Below are 21,768 nucleotides of genomic sequence, written 5' to 3' on the forward strand. Positions count from 1 at the left end.
ATCAAGCGCCTTGTGCCAAAGAAATGTGGTAATTTGCTTCCTGTGGTGCTCTGAATTAAAGCTATGAAAATTAGCCAAGTTCTGCATACCTTCAAGTTAAATAAGTTGCCCATCATCCCGGCTGTAATAGTCATGGGGATTTGAGGAAATTAACTTATTTTTCCTTTCTCGTGGGTGGCCGTTGTTTAAAACAAGCAGGTGCTGACTTTTCTGTCAGTGAGGGAGAAGCTGGTTGGAACGTCGTGCTTTTTTTGACCTGCGTGAACTTTTCTTTGACTTAGGATCCACACAGTTCCCTTACAACCCCCTGACGATGCGGATGCTCAGCAGTACACCGCCAACATCCATCGCATGTGCTCCACCATCCATAAGCCAAGCAACCACTCACCAACAGAACAGGATCTGGGAGCGAGAGCCTGCCCCACTGCTTTCAGCACAATACGAGACTCTGTCTGACAGCGACGACTGAACTATGCAGAGGTGGTTTTTCTTCTTTTCTTCTTTTTTTTAAATTTGCGGGTCAAAGGAAATCTTCTTTTTGACTTGTGCCCAAAGAGACTTTCCAAGAGAGCAAGGGCCATATGAGATGGAGAAGCAACGGAAACTTTTATTTGGAGAGTCGATTTGAAAGATGCCTTCTGCACAGCCCATGTAGAGGATTGTGATTGAGGAAGGTTGACGTACTAAAGATAAATATGTAAAGAGTTTTTAAAAATATGGACTATTCCTGTTCTACATCTGTTTGTAAAGAAAACCATGTCCTTAAATCATTCTTCTGTAAATAGAGAGTACTTTTTGCAGTGGTTTTCCCCTTGCTGTAGTATCTGGTGTACTTATGTTCAAATCAATGCATAAACTTTGGGGGTCATTTTGTAATTTTTTTTTAAACATCTTCTCAAGTGTAGAATACTCCTCATAACCCAAGCCTGCCTACAGCAGCAGCATTGCCCTCTAATGCTGTGCTGCCTCCCACAGGCCTTGTGCTTTGATCTAATTTCTCCTTAGACACATTTTCTCAGTGGTGTTCAAGCGCTTGTGAAAATGTTTTTTTGTTTTTAAGACTGCCCCCTTAATGAACTCTGTACATTAACATCGTCTGGTCCACTGGAGGAAGATGATATATTTCTCTTTGATTTTTAAATTTCTGCCACATTGTAAATTTTCAGTGCGGTCAGTTTTATTTAGCAACACTGCAGAACTATTATTGCATGGGTATGTTTATGGTTCAGTTTAAAAGGAAAAAACCCCAAAGCAGCTTCTGGGAGCATACCTCACTGTTTGTTCTCCACACTGGTGACCGAGTGGCGTTCTAGGGGACTCTTTCCGCGTTTCCTGGCTTCTGCATTGTATGCAACCCGAAGAGGCTACTGTTTGAAACAAATCTCACTGCCATGCACAACCGCAGCAAACCGCTGGTCTGAACAAAGGCTCTGGGTGATTAATTGGTTTGTCAAGAGAAGCGGAGCAACAGCCAGCTCTGGTTTAAAGAAACGACAAACTGCTGTTGAGCTTTGAGTAAACCAAAAGGTACAAGTTGACTTTTTGGTTTTGATCTGCAGCCAGTTTGAACTAGATACTGTGATTCCCCCTTACTTCACTCTAATTGCAAACCCTTTTATTTTAAAGTGCATATCCGGGCTTTAAACCCCAGTTCCAGAAGGGAGAGGTCGTCCGTGGAAACCCAGTCTTGCATGAGCTAGCCCCTAGAACGGGTGGGCAAAATGTGGCCCATGGGCCAGATGTGGCCTGCAAGGCCATTCTGTCCGGCCTGTGGGGCCTCTAAAAATTTAGAAAATTAATATTTATCTACCCCTGGCTGCCTGTCATGTGGCCCTCAATGGCTTGCCAAAACTCAGTAAGCGACCCTCTGCCCGAAATAATTGCCCGCCCCTGCCGTAGAATGTGCAGTAAGTTCTAGAGAAATCGCCTCTTAAAAAAATCATGGTACTAGAAGAGGGGCTCTGTAATCACTCATCTGCCAGTTCCTGCTGCAATGAGCAGGCTCTATTTCCTGTAGTTCATGTGCATCTGACTGGTGCTGCCTCAGCTGGTTGGATTCTCAGCCTTTTTACTTGGCTGCTATGAGGTAAAAGGAAATTTGTGCTGGTTAGCGGAGGACGCTATTTAATTCAGGGAAAAATGTCTCTCCAGTATCAGATTAAACAATGTCCATCCCCTTTAGAAGCTAGACTGTTCTGAAGGGCCTTAGCAGAGAGCTGTCAGATGCCATGCTTCAGTGATTTACCTGTCAAAAAACTTAAACTTGACTTGCTCTATTTGCCATTCTTGCATCTGGAAGGTACAAAAGGTGGTGGTCTGTAACTCAGCGTCCATGCACGCTCCACATTTTATGGAAGAGCTTGGAGGTCTGTGTTACAGACCAGAAGCAGCACTGAATTAGTATAGGATATTTTAAGTCATGTAAATGTCGAGCAATCCATTTCCCCCAGTTCCAGGAAGGAGAAAGGAAAGATGTTTTTTAACCCTTCTCTTTGGGCCCTTGATGATATGCTGAAGGTATTACAGGATTGCCTTGAGGCTGTCTTTGCATCTTGTATCCTGCAGTTAGTTTGGGTGCGTTAACATCTCCTCTAAGTGTCTTCACAGTTTGAAAAGAACTAAACAATTCTGGCTTCTAGGACTAAAGCATCCATTGGGTTATTTGTGTGTGCAGACCTGTGCCCTGACTTTTTAATTCTCCCTTTATTTTTCCCCAGCAGCGTGTGCTGGAAAATAAGTCCATCTATCCTTAGCGCACAGTTAGTGTTGGGAAAGTAGAGAACTCCGTCCCATTCTAAAATTCACCTGCTTAAGTGATCGAGCTCAGCATGAAATAGAGGTTTGTACACCATAAGCCTCATGTTAACTGCACAGTAAAGAACAGAGGATACATGTGGCATAACTTTCAAGGAAGTCTGTACTGTTGCCTTATAGCTGCTGTAAGGTGGCCTAGCTGTGGAGTATTATTGGATTCCCGTGAGCCAGGTTTTGTAGCATTTGCACATTAAATGTAATTCTCATCATTTTCACCAGGCATGGTTCCCTTGCCCTTAACTTTGTTGCCGATGCCCAGAGCCTAAACGCAGGTTCATTACAATTGTAGTAGCCTCTCACTAATCAGATGACATCTGCCCCATTTCAAAACGAGGCTACGGTAAATCATCGTTTACAAGGAGCAAATTATGACAACTTTTTAACTGTGTTCTGATCAGCGCTTTCACAACTTTTTAATCTTGGTATGTTTGGTGATTCTGATACGAAAACATTCAAGACTTGAAAAACCCATGTGTCATGATAAAATTTAATACTTTTTTCACACAATGTCTTCAGTAGACAGTGACTTCTGGATTCAGACCAATCAATAAAGGGGATCAGTTCTCCACTTGCTTTGCCTGTCTCTCCATCTCATTTACAGCCTCTAGCCAAGCTGAGAATAGTAGGCACAAGCTTGTACAGCAGTGATGGAAGCAGCCTCACAGAGCTCTGAGCTCCCTCCACCCTTATGCCATGGTAAGCGTTAAAGTACAGCAGTGTGACACTTTGACATGGGAGCAGTTAGACATGTGCATTGGGCACCTGTAAGATGCTTCATCCTCCAGTAAGTGTGGTAGGAAATGCACGGGCTTTCAGTTCCTTGCAACTGTCAGGGCTCTTCAATGAACATTCACACTGAAGAAATGCAGGGCACACTGTAATATAGAGGACCAGGGCTGAATGCATAATTGCTCTGCTGTACAACTAAACAGAGCTGTGATCACTAGCAAAGAACAGCTTCTTAACTAGTTGCTGCCTCAGCATCTTAGCAGTCACCAAAATACCACCGCTAGCTCTGTGATAAAGTAGACTTGTGATAAAGTAACGGTTGCCCGCACACCTCCCGTGCTCTTTGCCTGCTGGGGTAGAACGCGAAGTAGCCGCTTTCTGTTCAGGCTCGGAAAGCACTTACGATTTTTCTTTTGCAACAGGAAGTTGCTGCAGTTAGTTCTGTGGCTCTGTTAGTGCAGTATGAGCAGAGCCGACAGGAAGCATGGACTGACCTAGACGTTCCTCCCAAGCCCCCAGGCTGTGACCCAGCCTGGAAGCAGAATGTGTTTTCCCCCAGGGAGGCTAATCTTTCTTTTTTGGATGCCTTTAAGCACAAGAATACAACGTCAAAGGCTGAGATGTATACTAAATGACCTCCGGCCAGGCAAAGTACAGGAGAGAACTCACTTGGACATCTATAAGTTAATGCTTTATTTGGGGCCAGACAAAAGAAGGCCACAGCAACACCTCCCATGCTCCCCAGCTCACTCAGCGCTGAGCCCGTAATTTGTCCTTTTAGTTCCCCCGAGATCCCAACATGCCCATGCTGTGCGCAAGCCACCTCCTGGCCCCCTGTGATGCTTCAAGCTACCTCTGTACATTGCCACCTATGGGGTTTGTGCCTTTCTCCATGTGGCCAGCTTGGCCAGCTCCTTCTGGATGTGCTGGACAGACGCATCATCTCCCTTCTGTTGTGCCTGCTTCAGGGCTGCTTCATATACATGTTTTGCTTGCAGAAAGTCTTCTGCATTTAAGGAGGGGAAAGGAAACTCACCGTGAGCCTCTCTCTCCACTCTTGGATTCTACTTTGTGGATTATAAGCCAGAGGGGGTCAGTGTTTAGCTCTTGGTAGAAAGGGATTATCTGGAAAGAGTTGGCACCCAGAGCCCTGCCCCACTATCTCCCAGCCCAGAGAGTGGTTTAATGTAACATACACCACGTGGTGTGGCCATAAAGCAGATCACAGCTCCTGCACTGCCTCCCTGCATGTTGCTGTTCTGACCTATCTCCCCAACCCCACTCAAGTCTTCCTTGCCTGCTACTGTGTAGGCACAGGCCTTGTGCCCCCACACACAGGAACAGCTGGCTGTGCGGGCAGTCCTTACCTTTATGCATCAGAATTCCAGCCAGGTTGTTCAGCACCACGTGCTCCTCGGGATGCTTCGTCTGTTTTGCCAACTCCGCTGCCCTTTTCGCATAGGTGTATGCTTCATTGTAGCGTCCCTGCGCATCCAGCACGGTCGCCAAGTCGCTCATCAGGACCACCGTCTGCACCAAGACAGCAAGGAAAGCATTAGTGCAGGGGTTAGAGAACAGTGGCATGGAGCATTTGCCCTCGTGGCAAGTGACAGACTCTTCTGCAAGATGACAGCAGTGCCGGCTCGCCCACAAGGACCATTTTCATGCTCAGTCTTCCGCTGCCTGAGCACAGAGCCTGATCCTGGATACTGGCCCCAAGGGGAGCAAGCCCAGCTCCAAGGCAATCCTGTTGTGAGCACACATCCCTTGAACACACCCATTGGGCCCAGCTCACCTGCGGATGGGTCTCTCCCTGGATGTCCTTGGAGATCTGCAGGGCTCTCTCATACATTATTTGGGCCACGGTTGGCTGGTTGCGAGCGACGAGGTAACGGCCGTAGGAGTCCAGGCTCAATCCGAGCAGGAGGTGAGTGTTGGCTCTTTCCCCTGCTGCAAGCAGAACAGAGAAGATGGGTTGAGGTATTGCCCTTTGCTCCCAAGGAACTACTGAGTACAAGACTGTCAGCCAAGAGTGGGAGAGGGTCAGCACTAAGGCAGGCAGTGGCTGGAAGTCACTGGGCAGGGAAGCACATGGCAGGCACAGTGCCGCATTGGCCACAGAGAGCACCTAGGAGCTGCCTACCAGGGAGGATGTTTTCAGGCAAGTCCTTCTGCGCGGCTATTTTCTCCTCCAGGGTCAGGATGCAGAACTTGTAGCCTGCGAGAGCCTGCTGATCTCTGCGTAGCAGTGGGCGAAAGTCAGCCATTGGCAAAGCAAGTCCACCCCCCACTCAGAGCAGGCTGAGTGCAGCACATCCCGATCTCATCCTTGCCCCCACTGAGACCCTAGGAAGGTGCCATAGTTCTGGGCAAACAGCACCTGCTCCCAGCCTCAGCCCCTAACACCATGGACCAGTTCTGGATCAGCTCAGCTAATTGGTGAAGGGCTCCAGGATCCCTGGAGATAGTGTTGCAGGGCAGGTGTGCTCTACTGCTTAGCTCCAATGCTAAATGCTAAAACCCAAGTCCATTTAGCCTGTGCACATTCAGCACGCTAGTCTCCGAGGCCACCTTCTGCAGGGACTCATCCTCAGATGACTGCAGTTGGGACTGACCTGCTGCCCAGGCCAAGCAGCCAGAGGCCTGCTCTCTTGAGACTGAGGCCATCATGGACTCTGAAGCCAGAGTTGAAGCTGTCCCCTGAGCTGTGCCAGCAGGACCCTCCTTCCTGGGGACAAGACTCTCCCTTGACCCAAACCATCACGGAAGCCTTGGAGCTCTTGAATAGGGTAGGCTGCAGCTTGGGACGGATACTCACTGGTTCTGAGCAGCATAGATACTGGCCAGCTTGAGGGACATCTCGATGATCGCGTTGTCATCCTGCCAGGGGAGAAGCCAGAGGCACATGGACACAGCAGCCAGAGCATTCAGGATCACGCCTATAGGGTGTAGGCCAAGGTAGTGTCCTGCATGAGGCAGGGGCACTGCTTCCGGCAGTGGACACTGCTGGAGCTGTGGCCCCGGCCCAGGCAGATTCCAGGCTCTACAGGGGAAGGAACCAGTCCACAGGCTGTTGAAGAGGTAGGTGGCAGGTGTGTCGCCCCAAGAGAGGTAGGGACTACTGCAGTGGGGGTAGTGATGGGGGCGGTGGAGATAACCCTATGTGGAGCAGGAAACCGTGCGGCCGACAGCAGGGGACTCACCGGCTTAGTGTCCCCAGCCAGCAAGAAGCTTATTGCTGCTTTGAAGAGTTTCTCTGCCTGCAATGAGAGCAGGTGCCTGGTGAGGAGCCAGCTCTGGGCTATACCTGGTGGCAAGCACCACCCATACTTCATGGGGGCGGGGAGGGGTTTTGAAATATATTTGATCCCTGCATGGACTCAGTTAGCACTCCTGGGCACTGGAGTAGCAAAGCCTGCACCAGGGCCCCCGCACCCGACAAGCCAGGGGAAGAGCTGCGCTAGGAAGACGCTGCCCAAGCGCAGGATGGGGCCCGGCAGCGAACAACCCAGCTTCGCTGCGAGTCCCGGGTGAGGGGAGAAGGGGCCTGGAGGAGATGCAAGACCCCGCTCGCACCCTGTGCCCAAAGCTGCCGCCACGCCAGTGCCCCTGGCTCCAGAGCCCCGCTCTGCGTCTCGCTGTGGCGGAACAACTCGGCGTCACCGAGCTGCGCCCCGGCATGGGAGGACACGACACGGGGCTCGCGCCCCGGAGGGCTTCACTCACACTGTCCAGCTGCCCTCGCAGGAGCGCCAGGTTCGCCATCTAGGAGAGAGGCAGACGGGCGCTGAGAGCTGCCCAACGCAGCAGGCGCCTGGCAGCGAGCCGGGGCCGACGCAGCCGTCCCGCGAGCCAGCCCAGAGGGGACAGGGCGGGCGGGGGGTTACCATGGTGTAGGCGTAGACGATGCCCTGCCTGTGCTGCGACCGCTGGGCCAGGCGGGCGGCTTGGTGCAGAAGCCTCTCCGCCTCCTCCAGCTCGCCTGTCACGATGCTGAGCTGCAAAGGGAGACCACGACCAAGGGGAGCTCGGCCTGCCGCGGCAGCCTGGTCCCCGCCGGGAGCCCCGAGCCCCCGAGGGGGCGGAGGCAGGTGGCTCCTGCCCCGGCTGCCCACCTTGGCTTTCTTCAGCAGGGTTATAATGGCGTCGTCGGGGTCCGCGCGCGCCTCGCCGGCCTCGCTGGAGAACATGGAGAAAGCTGCAGGCAGATGCAGAGCTGGAGCCGGAGCCGGAGCCGGAGCCGGAGCCGGAGCGGGCCAGGGCCCCACACCCCGCAACACCGGTGATCCCCCAATACACCGGGCAGGACCCGTCCCCTGACCTCCCCGTCACCCCACCCCGCTCACCCGCCAGCAGGCCCAGGCCCAGGCCCGGCCCCGGCCGCCGCGTGCCCCGGCCCGCGGCCCAGGTGACGGCGGCCCCCCCGCCCCGGCCCCGGCCCCGGCCGCGCCACCCGCCCGCCGCCGCGAGCCGCGCCAGCGCCAGGGCCCGGGCCCGGGGCAGCGCCGCTAGCATCGCCCCGCGCTGTCCCTTTAACTGCGTGAACACGTGACGGCGTCACGTGACCCCGGCCGGCGGAAGCGGCCCCGCGGTGACGCGGCCGGTTGCTATGGTGCCAGGCCGGCGCGGCGTAGGGGGATGCAGCGGCCCGGACCTGGGCCAGCGGCCGCGGCCCCGGGAGACGGTAAGTGCCCCGCGGCGCTATCCCGGTGTGCCTTGCGGGCCCAGGGGAGGGGCGCTTCCCTGCGTACATTGCGGGCCGGTAGTTCCCTGCATGCATCGCGGCCCGCGCAAGATGGCGGGGGCGGGGCGGAGCTGCCCTTTCCCAGCATGTATTGCAGGCCCAAGGGAAAGTGTGAGCCCGTGTGTGGGGAGGGGAGCATATCCCAGAATGCGTTGCAGCGTGAGCAAGATGGGTCCAGCGCGCGGACGACGGGCCAGGCTCCCGTTTCCCAGCATGCATTACACGCCCAACGCACTGCAGGAAAACCCCTGCATGTACTGCGGGAGAATGTTGCACCAGTGTGAGCGCTGGCCCCTGGAACGGGTAGCATTTCCCAGCATGCGTTGCGGCACGAGCGGGCTACCTGGCCCAGCATGCCGTGCGGTTGTTGGGGGTGGGGCAGGACTCGTTTCCCAGCATGCATTGCGGGCCCACTGCTATGACCGATCTGTACCGTGTGGGTTCCCCTGAGGAGTGTTTCCCAGCATGCATTGCAGGCCCAGGGACCAAGCTGAACTTCTGAGTGTGTGGGTGTGGCATATCCCAGCATGCTTGTGCAGCGCATGCTTTTTGAAGCCTTTTGGAGATGTCCCGAGGTCTGGTCCAGTGCCATGGAGGCAGGGTCTCCCAGCATGCTTTGCACCCCCTGAAGGCACCCTCATGTCCCAGCATGGATGGCTCCAGCTTGATTCAAGCACGTTCTGGAGCCTGGCTGCACGGTGCCAGAGCGCCGTCCAGTCACGTCAGCATTCACAGCTCCCGAGGTCACAGTCCCAGGCTCTGCCGCTTTGCTGCAACTATTATAAGCCCCCTTTTGTCGTCCCCTTGGCAAACGTGCAGCGTCTTTAAATAACTCGGATTAATTCTTTCTGCTCCCTGGGGAAAGGCTAATAGCTCTGGTTTGTCTTTTGGAGCAGCCGGGGCAAAAGACCCTGGCTGTTTCTTGGGGGTTCATGACTGCTAAGGCAGCCGGGCCCTGCCGGGAGTTACTTCCCTGCGCGCACCCCCGAGGCGTGCCGTGGAGATTGCATTACAGGGCTGCGGGGGAAAGGCGGTGAGAGAGAGCTGCTGCCTCCAGCACTCAGGCTTCTCCTGGCACCGGGGGTGCTGCAGGCGGGTCTGCCTCCAGCCCGTGCCCAGGGGTGGTCGTGATCCAGCACTGGGCAGGAGCCCTGCCAGGAGGACAGAGGAGCTTGTGTGCAGCCCCTGGGCACGGAGCACCGGTCCCCCAGGCTCAGAAGTCCCCCCACAACCGGAGCAACGCTCTGCTCCCAGCGCAGAGAGAAGGGGGGTGTACCACGCGGGGGCTGCTGGCCTGCCCCCTGCGCAGCTCCTGTGCGCCTTCGCTCGGCACAAGCTCGTTGGGGCAGTGAGCAGCCTCCTGGGTGCAGCGTTGGAACCCCTCCCCAAGGACAGCAGGCGCTGTGGTGCTGGTCTAGGTTTTGCCCAGTGGCCACCCGGCTGGTGGCCCTTTGCCCTTTGGGACCCTGGAGGCAGCTCCGCAGCTTTACCTTGGTCTGAGCCAGGCCCCAGGGAGGGTATTCGGGCAGGTGGCCTTCGCGCTTCCTTGGGTCCCCACATAACCATGCTCTGCAGGACACGGCTGTTCAGCTCCCAGAGTGCAGCCCAAGGCTGCTGCTGCCCCCCAGCCCCAAGTCTCCCCCAGAGCTGGGGGGCTGGGGATCCAGATTCCCTTGTGCCTGGAGGCCTCTGAGCCCCTCTTCTCTGCACCCCCTTGGCTGGGCTCGCCTGAGAGTTAGGACCCCACAGTGGTCCCTACTGAGCAGCCAGAGAAGATGGGTCCCTGCAGCGGGGGACATGCCACACAGCCTTGTTTTGCCCAGGCAGCTCCTATGGCCGCAAACAAAGACAGACCTCCCGGCCTCCAGCCTGGCGTCTCTAGACTCGAGCTGGAACAAGTCCTCCCTGTCATGGCAAATATGATTGCCCTTGGCCCACAGCGGCTGGGCAAAGCAAGAGTGAAAGCTGGGCCCAGAGAATGGTGGCCCTGTGCAAAGTCAAACCCACAGGTCCTGCCTGAAGGGACAGAGCATTGCCCCCCAGGCCATGAGCCTGGCTAGATGCACAAGCTTCCTGAGGCTCCCCTTGACTCTGTCCTTGTGCACGTGCTGGCCCCACGACAAGGGGCCCAGAAGTGAAAGGCAAGCCTAGCTAGGACCTGTGCAGCATGGTGCTGGGCCCGTGGGTGCGAGTGCTGAGGGCTTTGGTTCAAGTCCTGGTTGCTCCGTTTTGCAGGGAGGCGCCCTCCTCTTTCTGCAGCAGGCCCTGGCCGCTGCGCCTCAAGGGGCCCACGGCCGGAACAGCTCTCAGCCTTCCCTGGTACTCTGGTGGTAAGGGTGCTACCCTAGGTGGCAAATGTGGTGGGTTCAATCCCTGCCCTGGCTAGGCCCCTTGTCCCTCAGGTAGTCCCTTGTGCCCAGGTGCACACAAGGAGAGTAGCCTGGTTGAACAGAGGGGATTTTTTTTTTTTGCACTTTGAAGCCCAGGTTTTCCTGGTGTGCCACAAAACCAAGGCCAAAAAAACCCGGCCGGCCGCTGGGTGGTTCAGGACAGATCCAAGTGGGCTACAACCTCAAGTCCCCTCCGACTTGCAACTGCCATCACCCCTGAGCCCCAGCTAGAAGGCAAGCGCCGGAGGGGGAAACGGTTGCGTAGTAGATGGCGTCCAGGGGACTCAAGCCGATCAGGGACTTGAACCCGCAGCCCCTGCCACCGGCAGCAGTGCCCTGAACCACCCAGCCGTAAAGGGCCAGCATGTCAGTGCCCCTTCCCGCGCCCCTCTTGACTCGCCTGGCCCGCCGCCCTGCAGGCAAACAGTCACACGGGCCTGCCCCGCTGCTTAAAAGCAAAGTGCTGCTGGCACCGGGACTTCAACCCACAGCCCCAGGGCAGCGCCCCACCACCCTGCCCCACCTGCCCTGGGCCCCCGGCCCCCTTGCCCTGCTCCCTCCCCCCTGCGCTAGGCCCACCACACGGGCGCCCCAGGGCCCAGGGGTAGCGGCCCACCCCGCCCCCGTGTGGCCCCGCCAGGCACGGCCTTGACACACCTCGGGGCAGCTGCTGGGGTGGGCTCCCCTACCGGGGGGGGCGACTCCCCCCGCCTCGCGGTGCAGCAAGTGGGGCCCCCAGGCCAGGGGCCGCCCCCGCACACTCCCCGCCCCGACACAGCGGCCGGGCCGCGAGGCCCCGCGCTCCGTCCCGCCCGCACCAGGGTTTGCCTCCTCCGCACTCCGGACCCCCGCCCCGGGCCCGCCGCCCCCGGCTCCTCGCCCCCCCGCAGCCAGCCCGAGCGCGCGTGCGCAGAGCCAGGCTCCGGGCACGGCCCCGCGCAGCGCAGCCCCGGGACAGGACGCGCCGCTCCGCGCCCGGACGAGCTCCGGGCCCCGCGGGGAGGCGGCTCCTCGGGCCCCCCCGCGCTCCTCCGGCCCGAGCTGCACCTCCCCCGCCAATCACGGCCCAGCCGGAGCGTGCGCAGTAGAGCCCGCCCCGCCCCGCGCTTGAACCCGGGCTCCAGTCCGTGCTCAGGAGGCCCCGCCCGAGCGGCCTTGATTGACGGGAGCGGCTCCCCGCCCCCCGCGAGGCGCGGCGGCCCCGGGGCTGCACTCGGCGCCTGCGAGGAGCCGCTCCCGCGGGGCCGGGCGGGCAGGGGCGGCTCGTGCCGAGCGCAGGGCCGCGCCCCCCCCCCCCGCCGATGGCCCCCTGCCCGTGGGGGGGCGTGTCCCCGGAGCCCGGCTCTGCGCACGCGCGCTCGGGCTGGCTGCGAGGAGGCGGGGGCGGGGGTCCGGAGTGCGGAGGAGGCAAAGCCTGGTGCGGGCGGGACGGAGCGCGGGGCCTCGCGGCCCGGCCGCTGTGTCGGGGCGGGGAGTGTGCGGGGGGCCCTGGCCTGGGAGCCCCCCTTGCTGCGCCGCGAGGCGGGGGGAGCCGCCCCCCCGGTAGGGGAGCCCACCCCAGCAGCTGCCCCGGGGTGTGTCAAGGCCGTGCCTGGCGGGGCCACACAGGGGCAGCTCCCCAGCCTGTGCGCTGCCCCTGGGCCCTGGGGGGGTGACGGCCCAGGGGTGCCTGTGTGGTGGGCCCAGTGCAGGGTGGAGGTGGCAGGGCAAGGGGGACCGGGGCAGGTGGAGCCAGGTGGTGGGGCGCTGCCCTGGGGCTGTGGGTTGATGTCTCGGTGCCAGCAGCACTTTGCTTTTAAGGGGGGGGGAAGGCCCCTATGACTGTTTGCCTGCAGGGCGGCGGGCGAGGCGAGTCAAGAGAGGCGCGGGAAGGGGAGCTGAGATGCTGGCCCTTTACGGCTGGGTGGTTCGGGGCACTGCCGCCGGTGGCAGGGGCTGCTGGTTCAAGTCCCTGGTCGGCTTGAGTCCCCTGGCCACCATCTACTACGCAACCGTTTCCCCCTCCTGCGCTTGCCTTCTAGCTGGGGCTCAGGGGTGATGGCAGTTGCAAGTCGGAGGGGACTTGAGGTTGTAGCCCACTTGGATCTGTCCTGAACCACCCAGCGGCCGGCCGGGTTTTTTTGGCCTTGGTTTTGTGGCGCACCAGGAAAACCTGGGCTTCAAAGTGCAAAAAAAAAAAACCCTGCATTCTCAGGGCATCCCCCCAAAACCTCCTTGTGTGCACCTAGTCACAGGCACCCACTGAGGGCTCCAGCCAGGGCAGGGATGGAACCCACCACCTTTGCCACCTAGGGCCGCACCCTTACCGCTGGAGCACCAGGGAAGGCCGAGAGCTGCTCCGGCCGTGGGCCCCTTGAGGCGCAGCGGCCAGGCCCCGCTGCAGAAAGAGGAGGGCGCCTCGCTGCAAAACAGGGAGAGGCCAGGACTTGAACCCAGGCCCTCAGCACCGCACCCAGGGGCCCAGCACCGCGCTCCACAGGCCCTGGCTGGGCGCCTGCCTCACTTCTGGGCCCCTCGACTCTGCCCCGCGCACGCGCTGGCCCCACGGCAAGGGGAGCCCCAGGACGGCGGTGGCCCGGCCTGGCTCGTGGCCTAGGCCCCGCGCGGTCAGGCAGGGCCCGCGGGTTTGGCGCTGCGCAGGGCCAGCGGCCTCCGGGCCCGGCTTTCGCTCTGGCTTCGCCCAGCCGCTGCGGGCCGAGGGCCGGCGTGGCGGCCGTGCCCGGGAGGACTTGCTTGTCTGCGCTCCAGTCCGGAGACGTCGGACGTTGTTTGCGGGCACGGGAGCGGCGGGGACAAGGCGAGGCCGTGCGCCACGTCCCCCGGCCCGTGGGGACCGGTCTGGCCCGGCTGCCGGGCAGGGGCTGCCGCGGGGTCCCGCTCCCCCGCGAGCCCGGCCGAGGGGGGCAGAGAAGGGGGCTCGGGGGCCTCCTGCCCCTGCTTCACGGCCCCGTGCCCAGCCCCGGCTCGCGGGCAGCAGTGGCCCTGCCGCGCGCGGCGTGGGCCCGGGGCAGCCGCCTGCCCGAGCGCCCCCCGGGCCCGGCGCGGCCCGAGGTGCCCACGGGCGAAGGGCCACGAGCCGGGCGGGCACCGGCCACGCTCAGAGCAGCCCCCCCCCCCGCTGCCCGGGGGCCCCACGCCGCGCCCGGGAGGCCGCTCACCGCCCCGCGCGGTCGTGGCGGGGGGGGGGGGCAGGCCGGGGCCGCTGTGGGACCTCCGCGCCGCGCTGGGGCAGAGCCTTGCTCCGGCCGGGGCCCCCCCGGGGCTGGATCACGGCCCCGGGCGCGGGCTGGGGGCACCCCCTGCACCCCCGCCACCCCGGCCGAAGCAGGGGCCTGCTCTCCCGGGCGCGCCCCGCCCCGAGGAGCCCCCCCCGCCGCCCGCCGCGACAGCCCGGCACTGCCGCCGGGGGCCGGGCCCTCCTTGCCGGGCGGCGGCTCCGGGGGTGCTGCCGGGGCGGGGGGCCGGGCTGAGGCGGGGCAGCACGGATTGGCGGCGGAAGCGCTGGGCGGAGCCGGGCCGGGCCGCGGCGGGCGGGGGGCGAGAGCCTCCCCCGAGGCCGCCTCGGTTGTGCTGGCGCGGGCGCGGGCGCGCGGGCGGCGAGGCGCTGGGAAGCAGCGGCTGAGCCCGGTTGGCCTTGGGCCCGGAGCCACACGCCCCCCGCCGTGGGCTGCCCAGACCCACGCCGTGCACACAGCTGCAGGCCCAGCGCGGGGTGCAGGCGCAGCCCTGGCTCAGCTCTGGGCCTCACGCCCGCGCCTCCCCCCCGGCGGGTGCAGCAGCCCCAGGGGCCTGCCCCAGGGGCGCTCCAGTGGCTCCAGCCCAGGCCTCGCAGCACCAGGTGTGTTACGACCCGCCAGGCGGGTCTCAGCAGCCTGGTTTGCAGGGGCCCAGATGGTGATGCCACAAGTGCCCGAGCCAGCTGTACACAACCTGCTTGGTGGGGAGCTCCCCCTCGAGTTTCTCTAGTTTGGTGGCTCACAGGCTGGCAATCACATCCAAGCTGGGGCCAAGGGCATCCCTTCCTTGGGGACCTACGTTGGAGCCTGCTCGGGTTTGCAGGGCTGCCTCCTGCAGCCAAGGTCGTGCTGCATGCCCTCTGCCTTGTCCCAGGCCTCGCGAGCTGGCAGCAGTGCAAGACCACACTAGAAAGGGGAAGTAGGGGACCTGTCTTTTGCTCTGACATCCCTCTTTTTATGCCCTTGTATTTTTTCCCCATGACTTCTCCTTTCTTTGCTTTGCCCACCATCAGTCTGGTGGTTTTTTTCCCACTCCCCAGCTTCTGTCTCCTGCCGTTTTCCTCCTGCTCTTTCCTTCACTCCTCCATGTTCAGCACCTGGCTTGAGGTGAATCCCCTTCCTTGAGTTCAGCGGCGGCAGGGGAGGAAAAGCAAGTCACTTGGTCACTCCCGGCCTGCCCTCAGCCGAAGAGGGGACAACAGTACTTTCTTCCCTCAGGAGGGGAGTTGTGAGGATTAACCCATGCGGGGTAGGTACAGTGGCACTAGCACAGCCTTAGAAGCTCCCCAGATGCCTGGTTTCCTCGTGGGCAGGAGGCGGGGCGTGTCGTGTGCGTTCGTGAGCACGGACGGGTGACAGAGGCTCTGCTGAAATGCAGGCCACGCTTCAAAAATGTCTGCCAGCTCCCCTCTACCCCAAAGAAGAAAGGCGAAAACTCCCTCGGGAATAGCAGGGCGGGTGGACTCTGATCAGTGCCCTTCGTTTGGCCTCATCTGGCCACGCTGTTAAACTGTCCTCGTTTGTCCGCTGTATCTGCGATGGCTCCAGCCTCTCGCTGCTGTCTTGATTCCAGGGTTCGACTGCATATCTGACGACCTGGGCACCACGCTGCCAGCGGTGGCGGAGGAGCTTCTCCGAGAGATAAAGAAGACTTTCCAGGAGACCGCGCAGGGTAGGTGGAGAGAAACGAAGCCAGGAGGGAGCTGTTGTGAAGCGTTGGCCGTCGTCTGAGCCTTCAACAGGGCTCGGTGACCCTAGCTAGTAGCTCCCGCCCGTCCCACCGGGCTGCCAGCTGCCTATGGGGATATATCAGTGCCAATACGGCGGTGCTTGCCTGGGACCGTGTGGGGGAGGCAGCGTGCCCTTGCTCTGCAGTGCTCGCTCAGCCATGGCTGGTCTCAAATCTCCCCAGTGCAAGCCAGGTCAAGTGCCTTGGAGGGTGGGGGCAGGTTAGGGTGAGGCGCTCGCGATGATCTCAGTGATCCCAAGCGTCAGAAAGTGCCCCGAATCCATCCCCCGCGCATTGACCCAGACTGGATGCTCTTCTATGACCCGCGACTTCTGCGAGCACGGGTTCTGTCGTGAGCACGTCGTCATTTCAGCAGCCGGGGCCAGGCGGCACCGTGGGGCTTCCTCAGTCCGAACTTTGCAGACTATCGCGTCAAGGCCCTACCTGCTCCCCGCTGCGGCCCGTTGTGGCTGGTCATCCATGCTGGAGACCTGCATGCAGGAGCACCCTTGTCCAGTCTCAGGGACGCTTGTGCTATCAGTGCTGAGCCCCGACAGGAAAGCTAGCCTATCTGTTGTTCCCCAGTAGGCAGGCTCATCTCCGTCTGGGCGCTTTGAACACGCACACAAGCGTTCTCACCGCTGCCCAGGAGAGGGAGCCACGGCCTTGAACAAGGGGCTGCTTTCCCCTTCAGGCGGAAGAGGGCAGCAATACAAGCCAAGTGTGAAGTCCTGGCTGGCAGTAGTAGTTAGCGGGAACAGCAGCTCCTAACCACACGCTGCATTGCCGGGATGTTTCTGCAGCCCTGCCGAGAGAATCCCATTAGGTATGTTTACACGCCAAGCAGCTCACGGTGACACCTTCACAAATGGAGTTGCTGTTTAAGGGATCTGTTTTCCCTACGCCCTAATCAAAGCAAACAGGAAAGCAGGCAAGCCAGTTTGAATGCTTTGCTTAAAGGAACGAGGGCTCGGGACAGCCTGGCACAGGCGCAACCACCCTGGGCACCAAGGAGAGCTGCACAGAGCTCTGCCTGGCACGTGGCAGATGCTGTTGGGGCAGTGGAGGTTCAGAACCCGGGCCTGAGCTGGGTAGGTCTTTTCAGAGGGTCTAATAAAGCCCTAATGTGAAAAAATCAAGCAACAGCTAGGGGTTTTAAGGTGACTAAAACCAGAGATGTTGCACTGGACACGAGAGCCAGATAAATGGACGACCAGACCACTGGGAGCCTCACAACTTTAAAGTCCTGCTGGGATTCCACTAGGGATAAGCAGAAGATCAGGTTTGGGGCCAAAACTATTCATGTGAATGGGTTCAAGAGCTTTTCTTTACTGCAACTGCCTCCCTTAACCAGTTCCCCTCTTCAGTAGCAGCGTCAGTTTTTCCATGTGCCAGATAAGCTGCTATGAGCTGGCCCGAGCCCTCTGGGACTGTGTTGGGAAGGGACAGGCCCTGCAGAGAGACGAGCTTTTAGATATTTTGACCTCATCGAGTGATTCCAAAATAAAGCAGCGCAGGAAGCACATAGATACCACTCTGTTTTTTGGGGGAAACCCCCTCCCAGTCAGTTCATTAAAACAATGGTCCAGGTGATTAAGCTGCCAGGCCTTTCTTTGTGCCTTTGTGAAGCAGCATGTCATGAACCCAGGCCTTGGGGCTCTGTCTTTCCTTTCCCAGTGAGTCTCTCATGAGGGTTTGTGGAAGATGCGCCCTGAGCCATTTTAGCTGGAGCCCCAGAGCCACCTGCTGTGATGGAAGGGGCTGGAGAGCCTTGCTCCCTCCCTGCCAGTGCTGCCTCTGCCCTCTAACAGCACCAGGAGTCTCCCATAGTGATACTCCCCTAGTGACCCACTCTGCTCCCACTTGTGGCCCGAGAGGCCAGTGGCTGCAGGGCCGGGCGCACATGTCCTAAGGGAGCAGGAGATCAGCAAAGTAATGTTCCTTTCTCTTTTTCTTGCAGTCCCTGATGAACTCCTGCTGGCGTAAGTACCTCCTGCCCCACTCCCCGCCGGGCCCTTTCCCAGCACCACGTGCCCTCCTGCCAGGAGTGTTCCCCTGCCCCCGCTCGCTCCTCTGACGTGGTCCTGCCAGATCCCCTCCAATTTCTTCAAGGACTGAGTCGGTCAGCTCGGCCCGTGGCCAGTCAGACCGGCACAGAAACTCACGGCAGCTGTGCTGCCAAGATGCTGAACTTGGGCTTGACTTCTCATTCCCAGCCTTCTTCCCAGAGCAGAGGGGGCACGTCTGCTTCCTCCTGTCCTCATTGTTTGCCCACAGTGGCTCTCCTGAATGTCTGCTGTTTGCCCTTGTCACTGACCCAGGCTTTGGGGAATTTTCCCTGGGGATGAAAGGACCCCAAAGCTTCTCTCTCACCCCTGAGCTCCTTGGAACGGGTTCCCAGGCAGGCAGGAAGAGCACGTCTAGCAGCACACCTAAGCCTAGGAGCTGCCTGGACAATAGGTGCCGGGTTCAGGTGTCCAGCCCCCCCCCAGCAGGTTATTAGGTATCCCTACGTGACTCCCAGCAGGTATGGCAGCTATCTATCTGCAGATAAAGGCCATAAACACGCAGTGGGAGGGCTCTGGTCTCCGTCCTGCTTTGAGGGCCTTGCTGTCACAGCAGGGACAGTGCAAAGCAGCCTCACTGGGAGAGACTCATGTTCTAGTCATTTCTTAGCCTGACCATTGGCCTGGGAAGCCTCAAGTCCCAGCAGCTGTGGCCCGTAGCTCAGATGTCTCCAGGCACATGGGATGGGGGGAAGGTGGCCACCACCTGACTGGGGCAGCAGCAAGCTGGGGGGTGGCACATCCGCACTGCCTGCACCGTGCCCTAACCCACCGGCTCCTCTCCCAGGCTCAAGTTTGTGTTCGGCCCGATTGCTGTCCCAGCCTTGGACCTGGTGGACCAGCGCTCGGTGACCCGCGTCGTGTCCCCCAGCGGACGGGCAGCGTACCAGGTATGAACCACGCCTGCTCCTCATCCTGCTCAGGCTCTCCAGCATGTGGCGGTCGCTGTCTGCTCGTGTAGCCCTGGCCATGCAGACAAGGACAAGCCCTCCTCCCTCAGATCTTCCTTGCAGCGGGGCTCTGAATAACCTGGGCACTTGGCTTCTAGCAGAAATAGAGAGGAGCCCTGCTTGCCTCTGGAGTGCTTGGTCAACAGGGCATGGGGTTGGGCAGGCAGTCACTGCCCTGGCATCAAGTCCAGCCTCCTCACGGTAGATACAAGAGGCCTCTAGCTAATGCCACTGCAGGCTGAGCAGTGTGGAAACCTCCTCCGGCCAGAGCCGTGAGGGACGGAGCTCCCCACTGCTTCCCCAGCCCGGGCTGTGAGAACAGGCCATGTCAGCCTGTCCCCAGGACAGAAACGGAGCTGCCAGGCCCCTCGCAGGAAGTGCAAACTCTCTCTGCACAACTGGAGTAGACTCCAAGCAGCTGCAGCAGCTCGTGCTAACAAGATGGCCAGAGCCCCAGTGTCCGAGCCGCTAGCCCCCTTGCATCTGCCCACTTCTGGGAGTGCCTCTGCCTGGCAGGTCTAAGAGTATGTCTCAGCCACCCAGCTGATGCCACTCCTGGCCCCCGCAGGGCCCAGTGTAGGGGACATGATGGGTACCACCACCAAAGCAGCCGCCAAGCCATTGGGGTGTTTGCCTCTGTGTGGGGGAAGGGAGCACCCGGTGCTCCAGGCAGCCCAAGTGGAGGAGTGCACAGAGGCTGGGGAGCTGTTTCCTGCTGTGGGGTCAGCTGCAGCGCTGGGAGGGATCAGAGGGTCCTCCAGAAGGGACCTGGAGCCCTGTCTGCCCATGGCTTGTGCTCATGGAGTCAAATAGGACACACCAGGGGCAGCACAGCAGAGGTGGTGGTGAGAGGGGGAGGGCTGGGCACTAGGTGCCCCCTGCAAGGGTGACCTGTCCTTGCCTGACCTCACTTGGCTGCGGGATGGGGCTGGGGACGTGGCCTGCTCCTGACCCCGGCCTGGCTGGCCGCCTGTGTTCCAGGTGCTGGGGAGCTCCGGCAGGCTTTACACCTGCTACGCCGCCTGTCACTTCTGCACGTGCCCGGCCTTTGCCTTCTCCGTGCTGCGCAAGGCCGACAGCCTGCTGGTGAGGAGCCCGTGTGCGGGGGTGGACGCGGGCTCTGCGCGGAGGTGGGAGCCAAGCAGCTCACAGGGGCATTGCAGGGAGCCCCAGTGCTCCGGCTGCAAACACGGGATCAGTGAAAGACTGGGATGCAGCTGGAGTGGGGCCGGTGCCTGGAGTAGAGCAGGAACCAGGGGCAGCAGCAGGGACCTGTTTGATCCCAGACAAACCAAGTGCGGGGTGGGGGGGGGCCCTGCTGCTGTCCCTGCTGTTCATCTGCTCAAACTTTCCACCCCCAGTGCAAGCACATCCTCGCTGTCTACCTCAGCCAGGCCACCGGCGCCTGCCAGGAGCTCACTGTCTCCAACCAGCAGCTGGAGAACATCCTGCTGGCGGAGGAAAACGAGGATGGATGAAGGACCCACTCTGCGTGCTCACACCCACCTGCAAGCACCTGTGGTCCTGGTGGCACATGCACGTGAGGTGCCTGGGCCCCCGAGCTGAACAAGCATGTACCAGGGCTGCCAGTTCTCCTCGGGAATTGGAGCCGGGCTGGCAGCGCAGCAGGCAGCCCACCCGCCGGGGCCCAGGTGCTAGTTGCAGTGTTAATAAACCTACCTGCGGAGCCTGTGTGCCGGCTGAGATCCTGGTGGCTGCTGCTGGGGCGGGGGCTGGGATATGGCAGAAACAGCAGTTGCCCCGGGCCAGGCTGCCATACTCCACACCCACAGGTGCTGTGTGCCATGGCTGGGTCAGCCCTTGAAGCAGGCCAGAGCAGGGCAGGGCTCCATGGAGACCTTTGGCAGCCCGGTTCTCAGCGGCAGGTGCTGCAGGGCGAGGCCCGGGGCACGTGGCGTGTGTGGCCACAGCCAAGCCCTGCTGCACTGGCAGCGCAAAGCTGCGAGGGGCTGCCGGCTTCGCTGCACCTGGGAGAAACCCCGCTGGGGGCCCTGAAGGGAGGGCTGGGGTTCAGGAACAGCTCAGTGCTGCCAGAACCAGGTAACCCTGTCCGTCTTCCCAGGCCCCAGCGTCCACCCGGGGGCGCTGCGATTGGGTTGTGGTTCTGGTACCGCTGGGTATTGGGAGCGGGACAGCTGGGGGCACTTGCGCTCCAAGCTGGGCCTGGCTCGCTCTGCCCCACATTACCCAGTGAGGGAAGAGAAAGGACCTGACCCTGCAGTCCATGCATGGTGCAACAAGCCAGACCCACCCTGGCGCAGCAGGAGTCACGGGTGTGCATGTCCCCCTTGTACAATACCCCCCTTGCTGCAGCAGCGACCTGGCCCAGGCTCAGCCCGTGGCAGCAGCTGTGGGTCCTGCACGCAAACAGCAGCATTCCCGTAGCGCCAAACCTGGTAACGTGGAGATGGGTGCACATCCCACCTGCCCAGCCCCACACGGGAAGCGGTGCCCAGCACTGCCTCGGCCCTTTTCACTTGCACTGACAGATTTTTTTTTAAGGACCTCGTCAGGGCTCAGAATCTGCCCGTTTGCATTTTACTTTTGATGGCCTCGGGGCTGGCCCCACACTGGAGCTCTGCCACTAACTGAAAGGAGCCCAGAAGCATGTCCACACCAGGGCAGTGGCCACAGCAGCCAGTGGCAGGGCGCTCTCCAGCCCTCATGGCCCATAAGAGGTGCAGAGAAAGGGAAGCCCAGCCCTTTGCCCTTGGGCCCTGGCTCTGCTGTAGCACTTGGTTGCGTTCTCTCACAAATTAAGGTGCAGCAAGGGCAGCTGCTTTGAGATCACAATGAACACGAAGGATGCAGCCAGCGAGAGCAGACACACGAGACTGGGATAAAAGCACCGAACCCTGCCTAGAAGGTCACAGATGAGGACTAAACCATGGGGAAAGCTCCTGCAGCAGAGACCAGCTGGGAACTGGAGACATGAGACCTCTGCCCTGTGGACCGTGCCTGGGAAACGGCAGCAGCAAAAGGCAGAGCCAGCCGGCAGGAGCCGAGTTGGGAGCCTGCAGGGCAGGCGCGAGGCTGGTGCTCGGCTCCGTCTCCGCACCCCGGGATCTGTCCCCTGAGCTCGGCCTTCT

At 60.4% G+C, this 21,768-nt stretch overlaps 3 protein-coding genes across 13 annotated transcripts in view; 2 read left to right on the forward strand and 1 right to left on the reverse strand.

Moving 5' to 3' along the window:
* NCOR1 (nuclear receptor corepressor 1) overlaps positions 1–805 on the forward strand; it is a 98,537-nt gene extending 97,732 nt beyond the window's left edge. For all 5 annotated transcript variants that reach the window (XM_090025790.1, XM_090025791.1, XM_090025792.1 and 2 more), the window contains one exon: positions 282–805. In XM_090025790.1, coding sequence (XP_089881916.1) covers positions 282–469 — 188 coding nt within the window. In that variant the 3' untranslated portion in view covers positions 470–805. The remainder of the gene's footprint in view (positions 1–281) is intronic.
* TTC19 (tetratricopeptide repeat domain 19) lies at positions 519–11,166 on the reverse strand. 7 transcript variants are annotated; one of them, XM_090025798.1, is made up of 10 exons: positions 8,721–11,166; positions 7,659–7,741; positions 7,431–7,541; positions 7,120–7,308; positions 6,747–6,803; positions 6,362–6,423; positions 5,687–5,781; positions 5,339–5,493; positions 4,911–5,073; positions 522–4,549 (listed from the first exon to the last, which is right to left on the reverse strand). In XM_090025798.1, exons 1-10 carry the CDS (start codon positions 8,926–8,928, stop codon positions 4,413–4,415), a joined length of 1,260 nt encoding a protein of 419 aa, XP_089881924.1. In that variant the 5' UTR covers positions 8,929–11,166; the 3' UTR covers positions 522–4,412. The 7 variants fall into 7 exon arrangements, with proteins under 7 accessions (XP_089881922.1, XP_089881924.1, XP_089881928.1 ...); XM_090025802.1 differs by lacking the exon at positions 8,721–11,166 and adding an exon at positions 7,890–8,227 and having other exon boundaries at positions 7,659–7,722; XM_090025800.1 differs by lacking the exon at positions 8,721–11,166 and adding an exon at positions 7,890–8,196.
* On the forward strand, positions 10,455–20,350 carry ZSWIM7 (zinc finger SWIM-type containing 7). The gene is made up of 8 exons (XM_090025075.1): positions 10,455–10,472; positions 11,251–12,219; positions 13,114–14,515; positions 15,487–15,585; positions 17,603–17,624; positions 18,496–18,598; positions 19,640–19,744; positions 20,020–20,350. The coding sequence occupies exons 1-8, from the start codon at positions 10,455–10,457 to the stop codon at positions 20,134–20,136; spliced, it is 2,835 nt and encodes a 944-aa protein (XP_089881201.1). The 3' UTR covers positions 20,137–20,350.
* The last annotated feature ends 1,418 nt before the right edge of the window (positions 20,351–21,768 follow it).

The sequence above is a fragment of the Crocodylus siamensis genome, chromosome 13 (genome assembly GCF_052110815.1).
Source record: "Crocodylus siamensis isolate JL-2025a chromosome 13, ASM5211081v1, whole genome shotgun sequence".
NCBI lineage: Eukaryota > Metazoa > Chordata > Crocodylia > Crocodylidae > Crocodylus > Crocodylus siamensis.